We start from the raw sequence: 20,198 nt of genomic DNA on the forward strand, positions 1-20,198 counted from the left end.
AAAAATAGAACATGTCCTATTCTGTCAATTTTACGGACAAGGATAAGACAGTTCTATAGAGGGTAGGATGTTCCATTCCACTAAAGGCGGAATACACACAGTCGGTATCTGTGTTTTGAGAAGCCGCAATTTGCATACTGCAAAATAGGCTACATTCCTGTGCATGAGCCCTATTAACTATTAAAACTACTAAGATTGCACTGCATTGTCATGGTGACAAAATCCTTTTAAAGAGCATCTGAAATCAGGATTCCTAATCCAATCCCTAAAAAAGAGGTTAGGGTACTTTAGTCGACTACAATGTATCACCTGTTAAGGGCTCATGCACACGACCGTTGTTGTTTTGCAGTCCGTTTTTCACGGATCCGTTGTTCCGTATCTGATTTTTTTTTCTCTCTGATTTAAGCCCTCTTCTGTTCTGTTATTCCACAAAACATATTCGGATGGTTTCTGTATTTGATCCGTTTTTTGCAGATCGGAAACCGAAACAGTAACTTATTAATCACTAAACACATGAGCAATATGGGCTGGGCATAGCTTTTCTACAGTATGGATCCGCAAAATACGGATGAAATACGGATGACATACGAATGTGTTCCGTGTGCGTTCTGTATTTTTTGCAGACCCATTGACTTGAATGGGGTCTCGGACCGTGATTTTCGGACAATAATACGGAAACGGAATGCATAAGGAGTACCTTCCGTTGTTTTTGGGGACCCATTGAAGTGAATGGTTCCGCATACGGTCCGCAAAAAAAAAAAAATGAACGGAAGCGTAAAGAAAATATGTTTATGTGCATGAGCCCTAAGTCAGTACATTTTGGTTAAAGTAGCAAATAGAGATAAGCAAATTTCCCAAAATTCATTTTGGGTCCAATTTAGTTGAATTGACCATCAAACTCAATTCAGTCTGAAACTAAAGTGCTTAGATTGCCCTGAAAAGTCATGTGTAACATGGCACTAAGCAGTCCAAAAATTATCCCTTTTTGGTGGAAGATGCCTTCTTCTTTGCCTTTTCAACTGTAAAATAACGGCTGCCATTATGTGCAATTTGTGCAGGACAAGTCCCCAAAAATTCAGACTAGTTGAAAACCAAAGCTTTTGGGAAATTTGTAACAAATTCAATTTGTTTAAAATCGATTTTTGCGATCCATTATGGCATCAGCGCTTGGCCCACCAGAGGATCCTCTGGTTCTCTGGTGGGCCAGTATCATTTGATGTCCAGGTAACTCCAGTACAATTTCTGATCAAAACATTTCTTACTGAGATGAAAGCTCAGAACTGAGGAATGTTCTGTCAGACCCACAGAAAGCCCCAGTCCATAATTCTAACCTCCATGACACATGTCCCATTTAATTTTAGGAGGTTCATCAAATGAACTCATTGATCTACCTACCATCTAGTCATCATGATGGTCCAGTGAGGACGTAAATTAGATTTTCTTTGTTTTATGTTCTGCACTTATACTTGCATTATTAACCAGGGATTAGCTTGTCTATGCTAATTAATTTAGAGGTTTATTGTGATTGCCATATATTGAGCCAAGAAAATATATTCCACTTGTATTAGAACAAATTGACATCTTCATCCCAGGGATTTAGTTTCTTCCTCCCTCAGGGTCAGCACAGATGTATAGAATAGCATGAAATGAATTTGTATGCCTTTCTACAACTTTATGTAGACTGTCAAATCTCTCCAAAAGACCACCTCTTTAAAAAGACCACCCCCTTATCCATACCATGTTTTCTGAACAGATTTTCAATGCCACCTTACATTATGCATACTGGTCATCTTCTTTGAGAAAACCACACCTACAAGACCATTTTTCAAGTAATTTTTGGTGGTCTTCTCACTGTATATATATATTCACAGAACTGTTTCCATCCTGCTTTAAAACTATTTCAAAATCATCCTTAGGACACAGCCATTGTCCCGCCGTGCCTGTATTGCGGCCACCTAAATGGGTCCGCAATCCCAATGATATGATGGGTGCGGAATGGAGGCATGGATCTTAAGGGCTTTCTGTGCGGACCCTCGGATGCGGATCGCGGACCCCATTCATGTGAATGGGTCCACAGACAGGGGCCACACGGTCAGTGCCCGTGCACTGCAGACCGCAATTTGCGGTCCGCAGCACGGCCTGGCCAGCACACGTTTGTGTGCATGAGCTCTTAATGCTGTTGTCACAGCTGTTAATGCTCTTAATGTGTGCATGAGCTCTTAAGGCCTCATGCACACGACCGTATGGCTTTTTCAGTGTTTTGCGGTCCGTTTTTCACGGATCCGTTGTTCCGTTTTTTGTTTCCGTTTCTGTTCCGTTTTTCCGTTCCGTTTTTTCCGTATGGCATATACAGCATACAGTAACTACATAGATGAAATTGGGCTGGGCATAACATTTTCAATAGATGGTTCAGCAAAAAAACGGAACGGAAACGGAAGACATACGGATGCATTTCCGTATGTGTTCCGTTTTTTTTGCGGACCCATTGACTTGAATGGAGCCAAGCACCGTGATTTGCGGACAAGAATAGGACATGTTCTATCTTTTCACGGTACGAAAATACGGAAATACTGAAATACTGAAACGGAATGCACACGGAGACACTTCAGTATTTTTTGCTGAACCATTGAAATGAATGGTTCAGTATATGTACCGCATACTGAACTACAAAAAACGTTCAGTATACTGAACGCAAAATACTGTCGTGTGCATGAGCCCTAATGCTGTTGTCTTTTTGGGCGTTTTTAGGCATATTGCATTCTTTGGTGCATTTCTTACTGGTGTCTTTTGCAGCATATTTTTGTGCCATTCCCAGATGCTAGATAGAAATCTATGGAAAATATTAAATGTAGCACACACAAGTGTTTTTTGTAGTTGTGTTTTTGACCCTTGAGTTGCATATTTTGGCTCAGTGGCTTTTTTTTTTTTTTTGAAGGTGCAGTGTTTTTTTCCCTCATCCCTTGACGTTTTATCCCAAAGACATCCACTGTTAGGCCTCTTTCAGACGACAGTATGGCTTTTTCAGTGTTTTGCGGTCCGTTTTAAATGGATCCGTTGTTCCGTTTTTTGTTTCCGTTGTGTTTCCGTTTCCGTTCCGTTTTTCCGTATGGCAAATACAGTATACAGTAATTTCATAGAAAAAATTGGGCTGGGCATAACATTTTAAATAGATGGTTCTGCAAAAAACGGAACGGATACGGAAGACATACGGATGCATTTCCGTATGCATTCCGTTTTTTTGCGGACCCATAGACTTTAATGGAGCAACGGAACGTGATTTGCGGCCAAATATAGGACACAGAAAAACGGAAATACGGAAACGGAATGCATACGGAACACATTCCGTTTTTTTTGCGGAACCATTGAAATGAATGGTTTCGTATACGGACCGTAAAAAACGGCCCGCAAAACGGAAAAAAAAAAATGGCCGTGTGAAAGAGGCCTTATTGTGCCCTACTTGAAAAACATGCCAGTGTATGTTGTTTTTTATTGATGGCTTTTTTAACAATGCATTTGTTGCATGCATTGTTATGGGCTAAATGGGCTAAAAAAAAACGCTGCACATATATATTTTTTTTTAATGCTTGGTTGGGCAAAAAAAATACTATCACAAGAAAAATGGGTGACAGCTCCTGGTGCTAGAAGTGTCTAATGTCTAGAACAATGGTATGAAGTATCATAAATTGCAAAAAAAAATCTTAAAAATGTGCACTATTTTTGGGTGCAAAATATTGCTGTATATGTACTGTACCTATCCAGGAGGTAACATCATTTTGATAAATGCATGAATCCTGCAACACCATTACATTTCTTACAATATGTGGGAATGGGAAATCATATTTAACAAGGTTGTCTAGAAGTTTTTTTAAATGTCCCCCCCCCCCCGTGGGGACACCTCACCTTTGAGGCCAGTGACTGGCTGCAGTGGTGCACGTGATGGCGTCCATGCACAAAGTTTGCATGTGGTGAGCAGAAGTCCAGAAAAGACAGCAGGTTTCATGGTATATAAGACTTCGGCCTCATGGTAAAAATGCCCCTAGTTGGCCAAAATTGGAACATTGCTAAACAGAAAATACTAATGTACCTTCAATGGAGTATCGGCAATGGTAACAGCAAATATAAGGTCTACTAGAGAAGCTTTGATCTGGGCTATTACATGATGCAAAGACGTAATCATCTGTAAATAAAGACAAGTACACAGCAGGGAGATACCCCTGACAGGAGTCGTAATAAAAAGAAGACAAATGTCTCACATTGTATTCCTGGTGTCTCGCCCTATAATAAAGAGAAAACAATAGGTATCTGCTATATGTGCATGGAGAAGGGTAATCCATCTTCTTTAGGAAAGACACTGCAGTCAGGCTATTGATTTCAACCTTATGTATTCATTTGATTCCACTGGACATCAAAGCTTGTTAATTAGAAGAATGCATGAGGGCAGCTGCCACTGGTGTATGATTAACTACCAAGAGCCGACTCCTAATGAATGGCAGAGAGATAACGGAAACCTTCCTGATCACTAGGCATATGGATATGTCGGTTGGAATAAAGTAATATTGACAAGGATGCCGAATTCCCGATTACAAGGAACAATTCTCACCACTGACAAGGCATGTTCAGCCTAATCCAATCCAGAATATACAGAACATTCTATAGAAACCTAAATAAAAATCCAACCAATACTTAAAGGGGTTATCTAACATGACTAATGTAAAACATAAAAATTAGACATCATATAGTCATCACAATCTCTTCAAACCTAGAACCAGCCCTGTACCTCACATGGATCCAGAGATCTCCCTATTCATTGCTCTGCTAGATTTATATCAAGCTGACCGCTCAAGGGGAGTGTCTTTTCTGCTGCAGCTAAGGGGGCGTCTCCATGCTCTCCCTATCACAGCTAAGGGGGCGTGTCCATGATCTCCCTATCACAGCTCAGAGGGCACCTGAAGGCTGAAATTGAGCATGTGCGGCCATCTCAGTGAGCAGGACAAGAAAATAAGAACAAAAACAAACAGCAGATACATTTTATTGAATAACTCAGTGGCTATGCATTTTTTTTTGTATTTATGTCATTACAAAAGAATTTAGATCCAGGTGCTGGTTTGAAAACTGTAGAATATTTTTTATGGGACAACCCCTTTAAAAGAGCATCTGTTATAAAGTGTTATTTATTTTCTTGGGGATGGCTAATAAAATACAATTTTTACATTTTTAGTGATATATTGCACAAATTTTCCGACAATTTTAAATATGTCTTAACACATCTAACACTTCATTAATGTAAAGGGGTTTTCCACATTATTATTTTTTGCCAATGCAAACCGAGTAGGCTCTGCTAAAATAATAAAAGCACTTCTCTCACCTTTCCAGCTTGCTCTGATCAAGCGCTCACACTCATTCCTCTCCCTAGGCTGCAGCCATGATTGTGATGATGTGATGACAGTGATGTATTGTGGCTGCAGGCAATAAATAGCCCCAACGGTGTATGTCACCAACTCAGCCACAACAATGCTTCACTGGCTGCAGCCTAGAGAGAGAAAGGAGCAACAGCACAGAATCAATAAAGGTGAGTGGAAGAGCTTTTAGGGCATTTTGCATTAATTAAAAAATAATGTGGGCAACTGCTTTAAGGTTTTTGTGGTGTTTGTTGCACTTTTTTTTTTTTTTTTTGGGGGGGGGGTTGATGTTGGGTGGGAGTGAAAATACAGCATTTTGCATCCATTGCCAAAACCTTGTAAAAAATGGAACTGCACTGAATATGGTGTGTGTAAAGCCGCCCTTATACTTTTCCTTCTATTTGGATATATTCCTGATTATGGTTCAAAAATTTTTATAAAAAACTGGTCTCTTTCACATGGCAGTATTTGATCCGTTTTTTCTTACTTCCTACCTGCATAAAAAGTGTAATGGAGAAATGTGGAACTCTCCTGTGTTTTGGGCCTATTCCTAAGTCTTGGCTTACAAACGTGGATGTAAAATACTGACCAAATACTGGCCAAAAAATGAAGTGTGAAAGTGGTCTGAACTAACTAAAATAGTAGAACCTATTTACAGGTCTTGATAGTGAAGTTACATTACAAGCCAATCAGCACTGTGCATGTAGAGAAAGCTTCAAAATTACATCTTATAGGAGACTGGAAGAGAATATTCATAAAAAGGCCTTTAGAATAAGAAATACATATTTAATTTGGGAAGATTGAAGACAAAAACAAAGCATTGTGATGACAAATGCGCTATAAATTTCCCCTCGCTCTTCGCAAAGGCTGGGAATCTGGTATAAAAATAGCCTACAACTCACTGAGTTTAACGTTCCTCACCATATTTTGAGATTGCTCTTGTACCTACAGTAAACCAAGCTATTGTTGATTAATCAGTTCCTTTATATATTCTGAGAAGAACCTTTAAAGATGGCAGAACTCTTATAGGCCCATACTACAAAGGTAATCTAGTCATGGGTATACCTGTGTTCCTGTGCTGTGTATTTAAGAAGCTCAGCCAACTGAAGCGGGTACTTGCAGATCTTCTGTACAGGTGTCAGAAGGAACCCATCGATAGCAATGTCTATCATTTGCTGCAGTAGTCGGCATGCTTCAAAGAAATGCTGGTACCTGCCGTCCTTCATCAGCTTGGAGAGCTCCATGCAGGCATCCAAGTGATTATTGCAGTACTCTGAGTAAATCCAGAACCCATCTTGCTGTGGGAGGAAAAATAAACAGGGACAAAAAGTTGAGACAATATTCAAAAGAAGACATCGAAAACAGCAGTCCAGAAATAGTTATGTGACATTATAAAATGAAGGGCATACGTCAAGAGATATAGAACGTCTGTACGATCACTTCTACTCATCTTCTCATCCAATTATCTGTCCCTGTCCCTAAACATTGCTTTCTATGTTTATTTTCAGATACCAAATATTTTTTTTTTTTAAATCACACTTTTTATTGTATTAGAGAAAAAGTTCTCTAAGAAACTAGGTGACTCATTGTCTTTGGTATTGCAGTGGCAGCCTATGAACATTTCTACTGGATGACCTTGTTGATCTAATAAGCTTTAAGTTGGGCAAAGAGTGAATTCACACAGGGCAGAACGGCTGTGGATTGTTTCTACCAGATTTGTGCCGAAAAGATCCACAGTGGAATACAGCAGATTTTAAAAAATCTCATCCACATACACTGGTAATTTTCTGTACAAAATTTGACCTGTTGTGCAGTGTCAGGATGTAAATTGTTGTCAAGGATGGATCTCAATGGGGATGAAAAAATCCACAGTTAAATTCGAGCTACTTTTTCTGCAGATTACGGTGGGCTAAATCGGCAGATTTGCCGCTGCATACTGTATAGCCCTGCAAATTTGCTACATAAATTTCCTGCTGCGTAATAACTCACTCAAAGAGAATTACTCGCAGCTCTGCAATGTGAAGGATCAGCCAAGCATATGCCCATTTTCATCTTTCTCACCCCCTGTGACATGATTGGCAGTGGGTGGATGTTGGGCTAGCTGCAGACGTACCATGGAGTTAAGCTTTAAAGTGTATAAAGAATGAGGCTGTTTGTATTCACATTTAGAAAATTGATTTTTTTATATTTTTTTGGACAATGCACAAAGAAAGAAGGACAAAGGGCCTGGTGAGGCCTGTAAATATGGCAGAAGAAATGATGGAAACTGTTAAGAGATAAGTATTTTGATGTTAAAGGGGTTGTCTCACTTCAGCAAATAGCATTGATTATGTAGAGGAACTTAGTACAGGCCACTTACTGATGTATTGTTATTGTCCATATTGCTTCCTTTCCTGTCTGGATTCATTTTTACATCACATTATACAGTGCTAGTTTCCATGGTTACGACCACCCTACAATCCACCAGTGGTGGTCATGCTTGCACACTATAGGAAAAAGCGCCGGCCTATTTGGTGGCTGAGACCGTAGCAGCGCACATAGGGTAGTGCTTTTTTCTGATAGTGTATAATGTGATGAAAAAATGAATCCAGCAAGCAAAGGAAGCAATATAGATAACAACAATACATTAGTAAGTGCCTTGTATTAACTGTCTCTACATAACAAATGCCATTTGCTGAATGAGACAACCCCTTTAAGCCTGTATTACACAGCCCAATGTGGCAGACGATTGTCGAGAGGAAAGCGTTCCCTCCAGGCAATTGCCTGCTTGCTAGTGGAGAATATTGCTGCAATTATATGCAGCAATCTCCTCTGCAGCATGGAGAGGAGCGACCACTATGCCATTGCTTGTCCACATGCTGTATAGTGGTTTGCCGGCGGCAGATCGTGATTAGACCCCACGATCTGCAGCCTGTAGACAATAATTTTTTTAACATGTCAAAAGCTTTGGATTGCCTGATGAACGAGCGTTTGCTTGTTCATTGCGCAATCCGCGGCAGTATTACACTGCAAGAGGATCGCTAACAAGCGTTCACACAAAGGCTCGTTAGCAATCATCTGCCGAAAAATTGGCAGGTGTAATACAGCCTTTAGAGTTGGGGAAGCAAATAGATTGTGTACATCAATTAAAAGGTCAAATGTGGTTCTTTAGAAGATTATGAAGATGTTTCGGAGAGACAAATGTTGAAGAAATGTTATGCCACTGCTTGGAATTGAAATCGCCCTTTAAATGGGTTCTCCAGGAATGATTTACAATGGCCGCCAACAACCTGTCCTAGAATGTAAGCAGGACTGGTTGCCTCCACTTGCAGAGCTGCAAGGGGCCTCACTACACACTACACTTGGGCGCTTGCATATACTACATATTCTTCTGTCAGGCTGCTCAGCCATGATGGAATATCATAGGCAGGATCACATCATTACCATCGATTGTTGAGCAGTGCAGTGAGGCCCCCTCACCCATAGGCAGCTCTGCAAGTAAAGGCAACCAGTCCTGCTCACATTCTAGAACAGGTTGCAGTGGCCATTTTAAATCATTCCGGGAGAACACCTTTAAATTCAGTTCTATGTACTCAACACAGTTTTTTGTTTTTTTTGTGATAGGTATCTTGAAATGCGCTGCTGTACTGATCGGTATAGGAAATCACCTCTGCCCCCAGCTACTACACTGTATAATCGTTCATTACGGTCTGGTAATGGAAATGTATTAAAAGGGTTAGGTTCTTAAATCATGTATTATTATTTTATCATATTTCACTGACACTTGGATATGCTTGTATTTTGTAGATAGGTTCTGTTTTGCTGCTGAGACAATGCTGCAATTTCCCTATCTAAGGGAATAATAAGGTTACATTTTAGATGAAAATGAGGACTCTGAAAGTCAGAAAACTCTCTTAATCAATGTCAAGAAAATCTTTCCAAGTCTAATTATATATAATGTGTAGACCGTATATAAGCTCCCATGCATGTTGACACGTCTGTCCTTCAGCACAATGTATAAAACTTCAATCATCTAGACAAATAAATCGGAATAGGAGACACACAAGGGTCATTGGTTAATGGCAGAACAGCTGAGTCTTCCAGTGATATTAAGGAGAATGATCCATCTCTCCACCATCAGCTAATACCTCATAATGAGGCACATTGATTAAATGCAAATGCTTTGACCTGTCCGGTCCCTGAATGCCTGTATCTTCCGGCAGCATATGCAACCTGTCTAATCAGAAAGAAAAATTAGGTGTAATGATCCCTCATTAAGCACCATGGCTGCTTTTTGCTCATTTCAGCCTGTTTTTCATGTTACCTACACCTGCTTCAAACACCTTGAATGACCATTAGTGGCTGCTACATTGGGAAAGTTTTAGTTATGTCAACTTTTAACTTAAAGGGAAGGTGTCGCCTATAATTGATTCTGCTAATTAAAACCAGATAGTTTGAGTTTTATTTTATAATTGTAGATTTCTTTATTCTATTTCTTGAACATAGTTATGAGGGCGGCCATCTTGCCTAAGCTGTTGTTAACAGCCTTTGGAGATATGCTTTACAGTAGCCTCCATGGGCCATAGACACAGTAGGGGGAGGGGGGCACTATTTTCTATAGGAGAGATTTCTAGGAATGCTCTGTGACCCATGCAGACATCATTGTACAGGGAGGGAATAGATAAGCTGTAACATCATGTATTGTGAATGGTGGATCATGTGTTATCTACCCTGTATATAGGTGATATCTATCATGGTAAATTCTGCCTGCGATAATAGGATGACTGTTAAAAAGTGATCCGAACCGACTAAGAAGTGGTGTCTGTTATTAGTTTTAGTGACTGCAGGATTTTATACATTGTTTTTAAAATATAGATAGTAACATGGAAAAATAAAAAACTCACAAAAAGCTTTCTAAAACAATATGTTTAACATAAAAACAATATGTCATTTTCTGATGACATATTCCCTTTAAAGAAAGTGACCCAGCATTTTGCTAAGGGGATCCGACACTAGTTTATGCTGCCCCTTGTTGGGTCACCATAAAACTGGTGATGGATTCCCTTTAGTGAGGTTTTCTCATGAAGAATGCTCATGGTATTTCCACTGAATCGTTGCTTTTTTCTTGTTTCTAATGGAAAATTGGTAATGATGTGTGGTTATACCCCATTAACTAGGATCTGTCAGTGATCCTGACCTGTCTGTTTTAGTGAATATTTGTATCCCTCATTAAATCATTCTGGATCATCTTTTCTCATAACTATGAGTTGTGCTGTTCTTCTGTTATGCCCCCAGTTAGGGTTATTGTATGTCCTTACACAGTCTGATACTGTAATCAGTGCTGACACTGTCTGTCAGACTGTACAGAGCAACACTACAACACACGTTATGGGAAAAGATGCTACAGAATTGTTATTTCATGTGAAATAAACAGACAGGTCAGGTTTAGTGAAAGATCCTCTCTTGACATGCCTGTTTTTAGCATTTTGCATTCCCCATGTAATAACAATTTTGGAGCATCTATTCTGACTTTATGTTGCACCATTGCTCTATTATTCCTACTAGATGTTTAAAAATGAATTGCCAGAAGTCTGCAACAAAGGTCCAACTGGGTGTTACCAGTTGGGGGTGTTTCCCTGCACAGTCTCACACTATCCAATCAGTACAAATTGTGCAAAGACACACCCCCAACTGATAACATCCTGTTGGATCTTTATTGCAGACTGCTAACTACTAGAAGGGATAATGAACAAATAAATGACTGAATTTCTCTAAATGGCATCAGCCATTTTTCAGATCAGAAGACAGGAAAGATGAAGAAAGAGGATGACATGACCCTAGGTGGTGTGTGTGTACACCTTGGCAGGCAGTTGCTGCAAAAAAGCTAAAATTTTATGGACTATTAAAAAAAAACATAAAAAGCCCTAGAACACACTAGGGCAGATTTCTTCTTAGCTCGGTGGCATATGCCAGGCTACAATAACCAGGCGCGCTGCCAGATGTTACACCTGATTTATGATGAGATGCCTCGCCATAAATCAGGCACAGCATCTGGCAGTGTGTGCGCCTGAACTCACTCTGGCTGACGTAGTTTTCAGTGTTCCTCTACACCAGAAAACTGGCGTAGGAGATGATGAATGTGGCGGGGCTGTCGGCCCCACTACCTCTCTGCCCTTGTCATGCATATATTTTGGGAAAATGTAGAGGCCGGCGGAGAAACGGCACAACATTTTTCATGCAAGTGCCATAGAAAAAGTTGAAATTATAAATATGGCCCAGTGTTTTTTTTAAAACAGGCTGATTGATACCGCCAGCAGCCCAGTGTTTACCTTTAAATATAGAAGTGTCGGCAGATAAGAACCATTTGGCCCATCTAGTCTGCCCCAAGTCTGCCCAACCTGTAGCCATATACTGAATGTCATTCTCACTTTATTATTACTGACGATGGATTGGCATTAAAGAGCTTGAAATGGGTTGCAAACAGTCCTAGGAGACTCCAGAATGTCAATCAAAACTTTTCAGGGCAATCGGAGCAGTTTCGATTTGTGTCAAATGTATTTAGACAGGAATCGAATCACCCAACTGATTCGGCCAAATTAAATCTGAATTGAATTTCAAGAAATTTGCTTATGGCTAGTCATAAGATGCTATTGTTATTGCATGGGGAATGCAAGGAGACATGTCAGGAGGAGTGATGGGTCCGTTTTAAAATCTATGGAAGATAAGGAATGAGCCAAAGTTTACTTACTCAAGTCAGTCAAACTCTAATCAGTAGCTTAAAAAACAATACGTTTTTCACTAGAGACTGCATATAACATTTACTGCAACTTATCCCAAACTGGTCCCAGTTATTACTTAAGGTCCTTTTACATGGACAGATTATCAGGCAAATTATCGGGGATGAGGATTTGTACAAACATTTTTTCCTGATAATCTTCCTGTGTGAAAGATGTCGGCAATCACCTGATGAATGTGCAAATGATCTCTGATCGGGTGATCATGTCGTTCTGCCGGCACAAAAAAATCATCGTTTCTGTGCAGCAGATTATTCTGTCAGAATAATTATCTGCTGTGCAGGAATAATAATTTACTATGAGGACAAGCAATCATTGTACTGATAGCTTGTCCTCATACAGTGGAGGTGATAGCTGCATGTAAATGCAGCCCTCATCTACACTGATGATCTCACCAAGGTCGGCCTGGCCCACCAGAGTACCAGAGGATTCTTCGGTGAACCCAAGCTCTGATGCCATAATGGGCCCCAAAGATCCAGGAAATAACCCATTTTGCTGACTTTGGCACCAATCACTCATGACTAGGGTCTATTTATGTGATTCAAACCCTGTTAAAGAGTTGGGGATCAGGAATAATTTCCTGTGGTCGGCCCCAGGAACCCACATCCTACACTGGATCTGTGTCTGCTTTGTTCTTGATAATCTGCCAGATCATCTATAAGAGTATAAGGACCCTTAAGGAGCATTTACACTATTTGAGGAGCAGGCGATTGTCAGGAAGAAAGTGTTCCTTCCTGACAGTTGGCTGCTCGTTAAGTGGAGGTGAAGGATCATCTCCACAGAATGAGCGATTGCTACTGCTATCGCTTGTCCCCATACAGAATCGTTGCTCCTAGGAAGCAGAGTGCCATTTAGACAGCAGGATCTGTTGCCCGGGAATGATGATTGAGGTGTCCGCGCCTTCGATTATTTCACCTAATGATCAAGTGTTTTGCTCTTTCTTTGGGTGATCTTCAACAAATTATCAGGAACAAGGTTTGTAGGAACTGATAATCGGCCGGAATAATGGGATGTGTAAATCAAGCTTTACAACCAACTGTCCCTTCTTTACTCTCTTATCAGATCTAATAAAATATCTACTCAACACTTCATGGAATTTTCACGAGAAACACAGCAAAATAAAAAAAAAGTGTAAAACACTAACTGATTCCAAAATGGGCACTAATACACACACAATAGTCTGCGTGAGTGGTCATCACATCTACCATATCATTAACCATAAAACATGAAGCTGAGAAAACACATGGATTTAATAATGAAGTGCCATGCCAGATGCCAGTAGATGCAGACTGCTCTTGTAAAACAGGAGTGTGCCCAAAAGGCTCTTGCATAATAGTGGTCTATTCATTGCAGATAAAAATCTAAAAAAGGGGGAATTATAATTTTCTTGACGTTCCCTGACATATTCACAGATGATGAAGGCCAGACCTGTGTGGCTTATGTAACAGCACGTTAAACTAGGCTGAAACCCTCGGGCATTTAGTCAAGTGAAGTGTAATGTTCATTCTACATGATGGGCCGGCGCATTTTACTGCTCAGCTGCTGTCATTTAGGCAGTGTCAAGAAAGCAGACTCAAAGCCATTTCCAGCAGCAGCAAAACCTGCATGGATCTTTAACCCATTTATTACCAGGGTCAACACTTCGGCAAATTTTCTATCTTTCAATTCCGTATTCCATTATTGTGACAGCTGGTGTAGAATGCAACGCAGGTTGAAATGCCAGGAATTCCCTGAACTAACTAGTAATCCAAACGCATCCATACACATTATAGTTCAGGTCTTCTCAACCTTTTTCTACTGGTGCTTCACCAGCCACAACATGGCAATGCCCAAGCCTTGCCAACAATGATTGAAGTCCATGCCAAAATGATGAACATTACCGTAATCCATTTACATTACATTTGTCTCCTAAACCCAGTTTTACTGTAAAATAAGCACAATAGGAGTCAATTATGTTTCTAAACCAGAGACTGATGGAGCAGAGAAAGACATATGCAGATTATTGCATCTGTCAAAACTCCCTCCCCAGCTACACCTATTAGTTAAAGAGAACCCTCACCTCTCCTGACATGTCTGTTTTAGTTACTCCTGATATTCTTCCAACAACTCTGGTGCATCTATTTTTGTGACTAGTGTGGAGATCAAAAAAATTTGATTGGGCTGCTTTGCCGGTTTTTACAAAAGAATTTGCTTTGTGACTAATCACTTTGTCACAAAATGGATTTTTTGTAAATAGTGGGTGCAATGACAGGGAACAGTGATTGTGCCGCTCCCCATCATTGAACCCTCAGATGCCACGTTCATAGCTGATTGTGGCATCTAATAACAATATTACATCTCGCGAAATCCTGTGAGGCCCGTGATGACGTCATCACATCGGCCAGCGTGGTGACGTTATACATCGTCGTGCATGGGATTTGAGAAAAGTGAAGAAACCCTAGATGTGTCAAATTGGATCAATTTGTGCCACTTTTTTCGACAGATGTTTGGGGCAGACACATCAGTAAATGTAGACCAATATCCTTTACTTGTAATGTAATCAGTTCAGTGTCATGGAGTGGGATATTATCCTTTACACTCACTTCTGGCAAAAATAAATGTATTTTGTCTAACAGAGCAATAGACTGACTAAGCTGTGATGGATGGTACAAAGTATCCCTATGGAGACAGGAAGCACTTAAACAGCAATTGTAGATAGCAAAGACCTCATGGTTGTTTCATGAAACATGAATAGAGTTAAAGAGTCCTTTAGTGTATGTGTATATTTATATCTTATTAAAAGACATATGTTAGATTTTCAGGCATTTATTTTTTTCTATTTGTGAAGTTATGTTGCTTTACAGAAAGGTAGCACTTACATCAACATGTTTTATGACCACCTCAGGAGAAGGTTAAGAAATGAATTCTCCAAATGTGCAGAATAAAAAAGTACATTGAAATTCAAGAAAATGCAAAGGTTACTATAAAATACAATAGTATGCTATTGAAACAATATAATCCAGGTGTTAAAGCTCTTTATGATGCCACTTTCTTTAAAACATGTAAGGACCTTAATACATTTTTATGACCAAGTTTGAAAAGCTATTTGAAATGTTCTCGCAGCTTGACTATAAATTGTAGGCTAACAAGACCTAACATTTCGCAGCCCATTTAAACCTACGTGTTCTAGAAAGCATGGTCCTATTTCACTGAGATGTGGCTCCTCATTATTGTACTGCTTCTCCAGGTCTCTGACAAAGCCCATCTGGAACCGGTAGATGTCCTCAATGTTCCCGAAGATGACCTTTAACTGCTCATCGCTGAACATGTCTCTTCGCTTCCTGCACTGCTTTAAATAACCCTGCCAGGGACACAAAATCACACAATGAGGTTAAAAAGAAATGCAATGTAACAAATTCAAAGAAATCAATTATCCATTGCAAAAAAAAACTTATAAAAGTGGGTAGACTTTCCGAAATTACAAGGACACTATTTGAACCCATTATTTTGAACTATTCTTCGAGTTAGTTAAATGCCATGTCAAAGGGTTTGTACATCTTTGCTGCCATTTTTACCATATATAGCTCCAGTCCAGTGTAAAATGAAAAGAAAACCAAACATTGCCAAACCTGATGAGAAATCTACTATTGTTTTGGGGTTTACAGGTTATTATTACTGTATTCTTGCAGACACATCCATTTTATCGGTCCCTCTACTGCTTAAATGCCTATGAATTATATATTAGTAAGCAATAGGGGACAAATAGAAGGTTTACTTGTAGTCTGTAGCCATGGAATCACATGGCTTTACAGATCAATTAGAAAAATAGTTTTTTAGACATATCCTCAAAGAATAACACACCATCTACTGCAGGCATCCTCAAACTGCAGCCCTCCAGCTGTTGCAAAACTACAACTCACAGCATGCCCGAACAGCCTACAGGTATCAGCCTAATGCAGGGCATTGTGGGAGTTGTAGTTTTACAACAGCTGGAGGGCCGCAGTTTGAGAATGCCCGGTCTACTGTATTGTAGGTGAATATAACTGGACACTAATGATTGTGCACCAAAAATGTTCCAGGTCAAGTGTTCTTATACAAGATACACAATTGACGTATAAATATCCTTTTTACATCAGTAGGAAGTAAACTATGATTTATATTACATGTTTTTTTTAGACACTAGTGTTGGTCGAGCACCAAAGTGCTTGTGTGCTCTGGTGCTCGAGTAGAACACTTCCTGATGCTCGGGTGCTCACAATGGAAGTCAATGGGAGAACCCGAGCATTAAACCAGGCACCCCCTGCTCTGAAGAGGGGAAGGTGTCGGGACTCCTAGTTCAGCTTAGGAGTCCCTGCTCTGATTCCATATATAGCTATGTCCATATATTGAGTCAGTGCTTGGGGACACCCAGTGTATTTAAATCTAATTTAGCCTCTATTTCTGAAAAGTTTCTGGTGGGAATCGAACTCACAACCTTCTACATTACAGCCAAGAACCACTACACTATAGAGCTGCATGGCCAGTTACTAAATAAAAAAATATATATATATGAGACTTCTGCTGTTTAGGAACACTTACTACTAGAAAGTATTCCTATAGAGCAGAAGTCTCATGTATTTTTTTTTTTTTTTAGTAACTGGCCATGCAGCTCTATAGTGTAGTGGTTAAGTGGCTGTAATGTAGAAGGTTGTGAGTTTGAATCCCGCCAGAAACTTTTTAGAAATAGAGGCATGATTAGATTTAAATACACTGACTCGAGCATCGCGCTCGATCACACGCGACTTTCGTTGTCAACCGGGGTACTAGGCAGGTGTACTTGCACTGTAAGCGATGTCGGCGGTGCTCTGTCCCACATGTAACCAGACAGTTACGGCTTCAATAGTATTGCACAAATAGACAAAAGGACGGCACTCACCGCTGATGCGCTGAACAAGATTCTTTTATTCTTTCATTCCTGGTAGAGAGCGGACAACATACAAAAATGCTCCAGCTGAGTTTAGGCGACGGAAGTTTCGCACCTCAGTGCTTCGTCTGGCCCAGAATCTTGTTCAGCGCATCAGCGGTGAGTGCCGTCCTTTTGTCTATTATTTGTGCAATACTATTGAAGCCGTAACTGTCTGGTTACATGTGGGACAGAGCACCGCCGACATCGCTTACAGTGCAAGTACACCTGCCTAGTACCCCGGTTGACGAATTTGTTGTTGAAAAGAAAAGGGGTTTTTGACATATTTTGCAGTGCCACTCTAAACCTTTTTCTACAACCACAAAAGTTTTTGTGGCAGTGTTTGGAGACAAACACAGGAATGGATTAAAAAAGGAAGGAACATAATAAAGGAAAGGCTGATACATCGCCTCTCTTTTGTGTCTACTTGTATGTTTAACTCAAAAAATGCACAAAATTTGTCAGAAACACTGCATGTCTGATTCCAGCCTGGATTACTTTGGACTGCATTTTCATGTATCATGATGGGACTATTATGGAGGGTAACAGTGTACATGGAAGCTTTGTACTGTATATTATTCATCCAGGTGTTACAGGGTAGTGCTAGGTGTGATACAACAGATACCTTTACTCAGAACCAAAATCAACCCTAACAAAAATGTTGCTTTCATAAACCTTACTTTAACAGAGAATTTTTAAATCAAAGAATTAATGATATATTGTATTGGTACAGGTTTGACCCCCAAGGAGTTATAACGTAGTGAAACTCTGCAACTTTTGAAACTTTTCTTAAACTACAACTCCCAGCAGGGCATGCTGCATATTTACTATGCTTTCAGATTTTTATTTGCTTTCTTCGTTGTCTTTTCTTCATTTGTAGTGATCATGTTGTAAAGTTTGTGCTCAAAATGTTTAAAAAATAATATAAAAACATATACAGGAATGGATGATATCTTTTCTTCCTAAAACCATATACAAGTAATATATTATCGAAATGCAGATTAGCTCTCTTTCGAAAAAAGTGGTTGCGACCTGTGCTCCATTTTGTTCCAGCACTTAGAAGCTTGAAATTCACAGTTGTGAAGATGCCTTTTTAGTCACACTGTCATAAGGAATGAGGTTTGATATACTAATGTCCTAAAGATATTTGCAGGCGGTGTTGTGCGGCTGCTCTGACCTCTGTAGCTTTTTACAATTTTGCTGGCTGTTACTTCACATATTCATGTGGCAATAACGAAGAAGCCATTCACCGTGTGATACCAATAGTCAAAATTCTTGACTTGACTTATATTTTCCTTAGACGGTCACAAGCCTTAGAAACCAATGTCCTTAGGTTATGTTAAAGCTAAAGGCCATAAAAACTTTATATACAGTAATTATAGACAAACTGTAATAAACTAAGATTGTAAGATTAAAAAACATTATATGTATATTGTTTTGAGATGTGCGGTTAGGAATTTGGGCACTTGATTCTTCGAGAACCCTGAAGCAAATCATCATATAGGGACCAGTATATGGCAGCAGAATCAGCTAGCAAAAGTCAGGTAACATACATGGCATGTCCATTTGGTAGTATGTAGAAATCATAGGGGTCTATAACTAAATTCAGAATGAGCCTCACTCCTTACTGAGAGCTATTCTTAATAATAATCTTAAAATGTAATAATATGTCTTTATAGGGGGGTCAGATGTCATTTGAAGACGGGTATCTGTCAAAAAGCTGATTTTAATTTTTTTTTGCTGTTGAGTACTATCATTGGAAAATTGTTCATGCCAAATGGATGCCAGGACTAGGCTGAACATTAATATCCCAGCAGATATTGATCATTAATTTTCCTTTTTAATTTATTGGCTTTTCATCCAAAATGGCAATCCTCAATGACCAACTGTGAACGATACAGTAAGTCAATTGTAAACTGATTGTCTGAAATCCCTGATTTATGACCAGCTTAAAGAGACTGTCTAAGACTTAAATATTGACGACCAATCATCAACATCAACCCCCAGCACCCCTGACGATCAGCTGTTGGAAGGGGTCCATTCGTTACAGTACCATTCATGTGAATAAAAAAAAACCTCAATGTATGACCCTGTGCTTGATATACTAATGAGAGGCCACAACATTCGTCTGAACACTGTGGCCCCTTCAAACAGCTTTATCAGCGAGATGCTGGGAGTTTGCTCCAATCAGATATTGATATTGATATATAGATCATCAATATTTAAATCCTAGACAACCTCTTCTGCAGAGAACTGCTCTGGTGAAAAGTCTCTACTTGCAACTTTGCAAGGTTGCAATACTGTACATCTGTACAGGGTCCAGGAAAAAAGATATTACATACAAATTTTGTATATTATTTTCTTCATATGTGATATTCTAAATAGGCCAGTATAAATTGAACATAAGTTACAGGAGTTAGAACATGAACATACAAAAGAATAAAAATAGAAAAAAAATAATCATGTATATGATATGATTGGCTATTATTTTGCTCCTGGCAGATTTCCCTTCAGCAACATCATATTAAATCTGAGGGCGAGGCAATGTGAGAGCTGTATTCAACGCCTCAAACATAAGAGTAGGAATACAATTACTCACATCATTAAATAAAATGAGCCATTATTTACATCATGCCCAAGGAAACCATTCAACGATAATACAGTGAGACAACATTTCTTCTTGCATTACCATGTAAAGAGCTGTATCTGAGGGTCTGCATTGGGTTCACCCACTTAGAATTAAAAAAACAAGGTTGCACAGTAATGATATGCCAAACGATAAAAAGTGAATAAATAATTCTGACACCCGAACAGACAAGGGGCCTCGTTCAAACATCGATACAGTCAGAAAGTGGCCACTTGCCATAGGAACCAATCAGATCATCTCTGTTATTTTTGATTAGCTTGACTAAAAAATAAAGCTGAAAAAATTATTGGTTGTAGGGGTGACTGATCCTTATTTTGGCTGCACTACTTTTTCCAAACCCTACATACATTATACCACCACCATACTACACTGCGACCTTCTATTGGTTAAAATAAGCATCTTAATTTAAATCCTGTAGTAAAATTGTTATCACTTTAGTATCATCAGTGGTCAGAAGA

The 20,198-nt window shown here is 39.5% G+C and overlaps 1 protein-coding gene across 3 annotated transcripts in view; it reads right to left on the bottom strand.

Moving 5' to 3' along the window:
* ARHGEF9 (Cdc42 guanine nucleotide exchange factor 9) overlaps positions 1 to 20,198 on the bottom strand; it is a 400,716-nt gene that overhangs the window by 56,317 nt on the left and 324,201 nt on the right. For all 3 annotated transcript variants that reach the window (XM_040442123.1, XM_040442125.1, XM_040442124.1), the window contains 2 exons: positions 15,333 to 15,512; positions 6,465 to 6,697 (listed from right to left, as the gene is read on the bottom strand). In XM_040442123.1, coding sequence (XP_040298057.1) covers positions 6,465 to 6,697; positions 15,333 to 15,512 — 413 coding nt within the window. The remainder of the gene's footprint in view (positions 1 to 6,464; positions 6,698 to 15,332; positions 15,513 to 20,198) is intronic.

Source organism: Bufo bufo, chromosome 8, assembly GCF_905171765.1.
Source record: "Bufo bufo chromosome 8, aBufBuf1.1, whole genome shotgun sequence".
NCBI classification, from domain to species: Eukaryota; Metazoa; Chordata; class Amphibia; order Anura; family Bufonidae; genus Bufo; species Bufo bufo.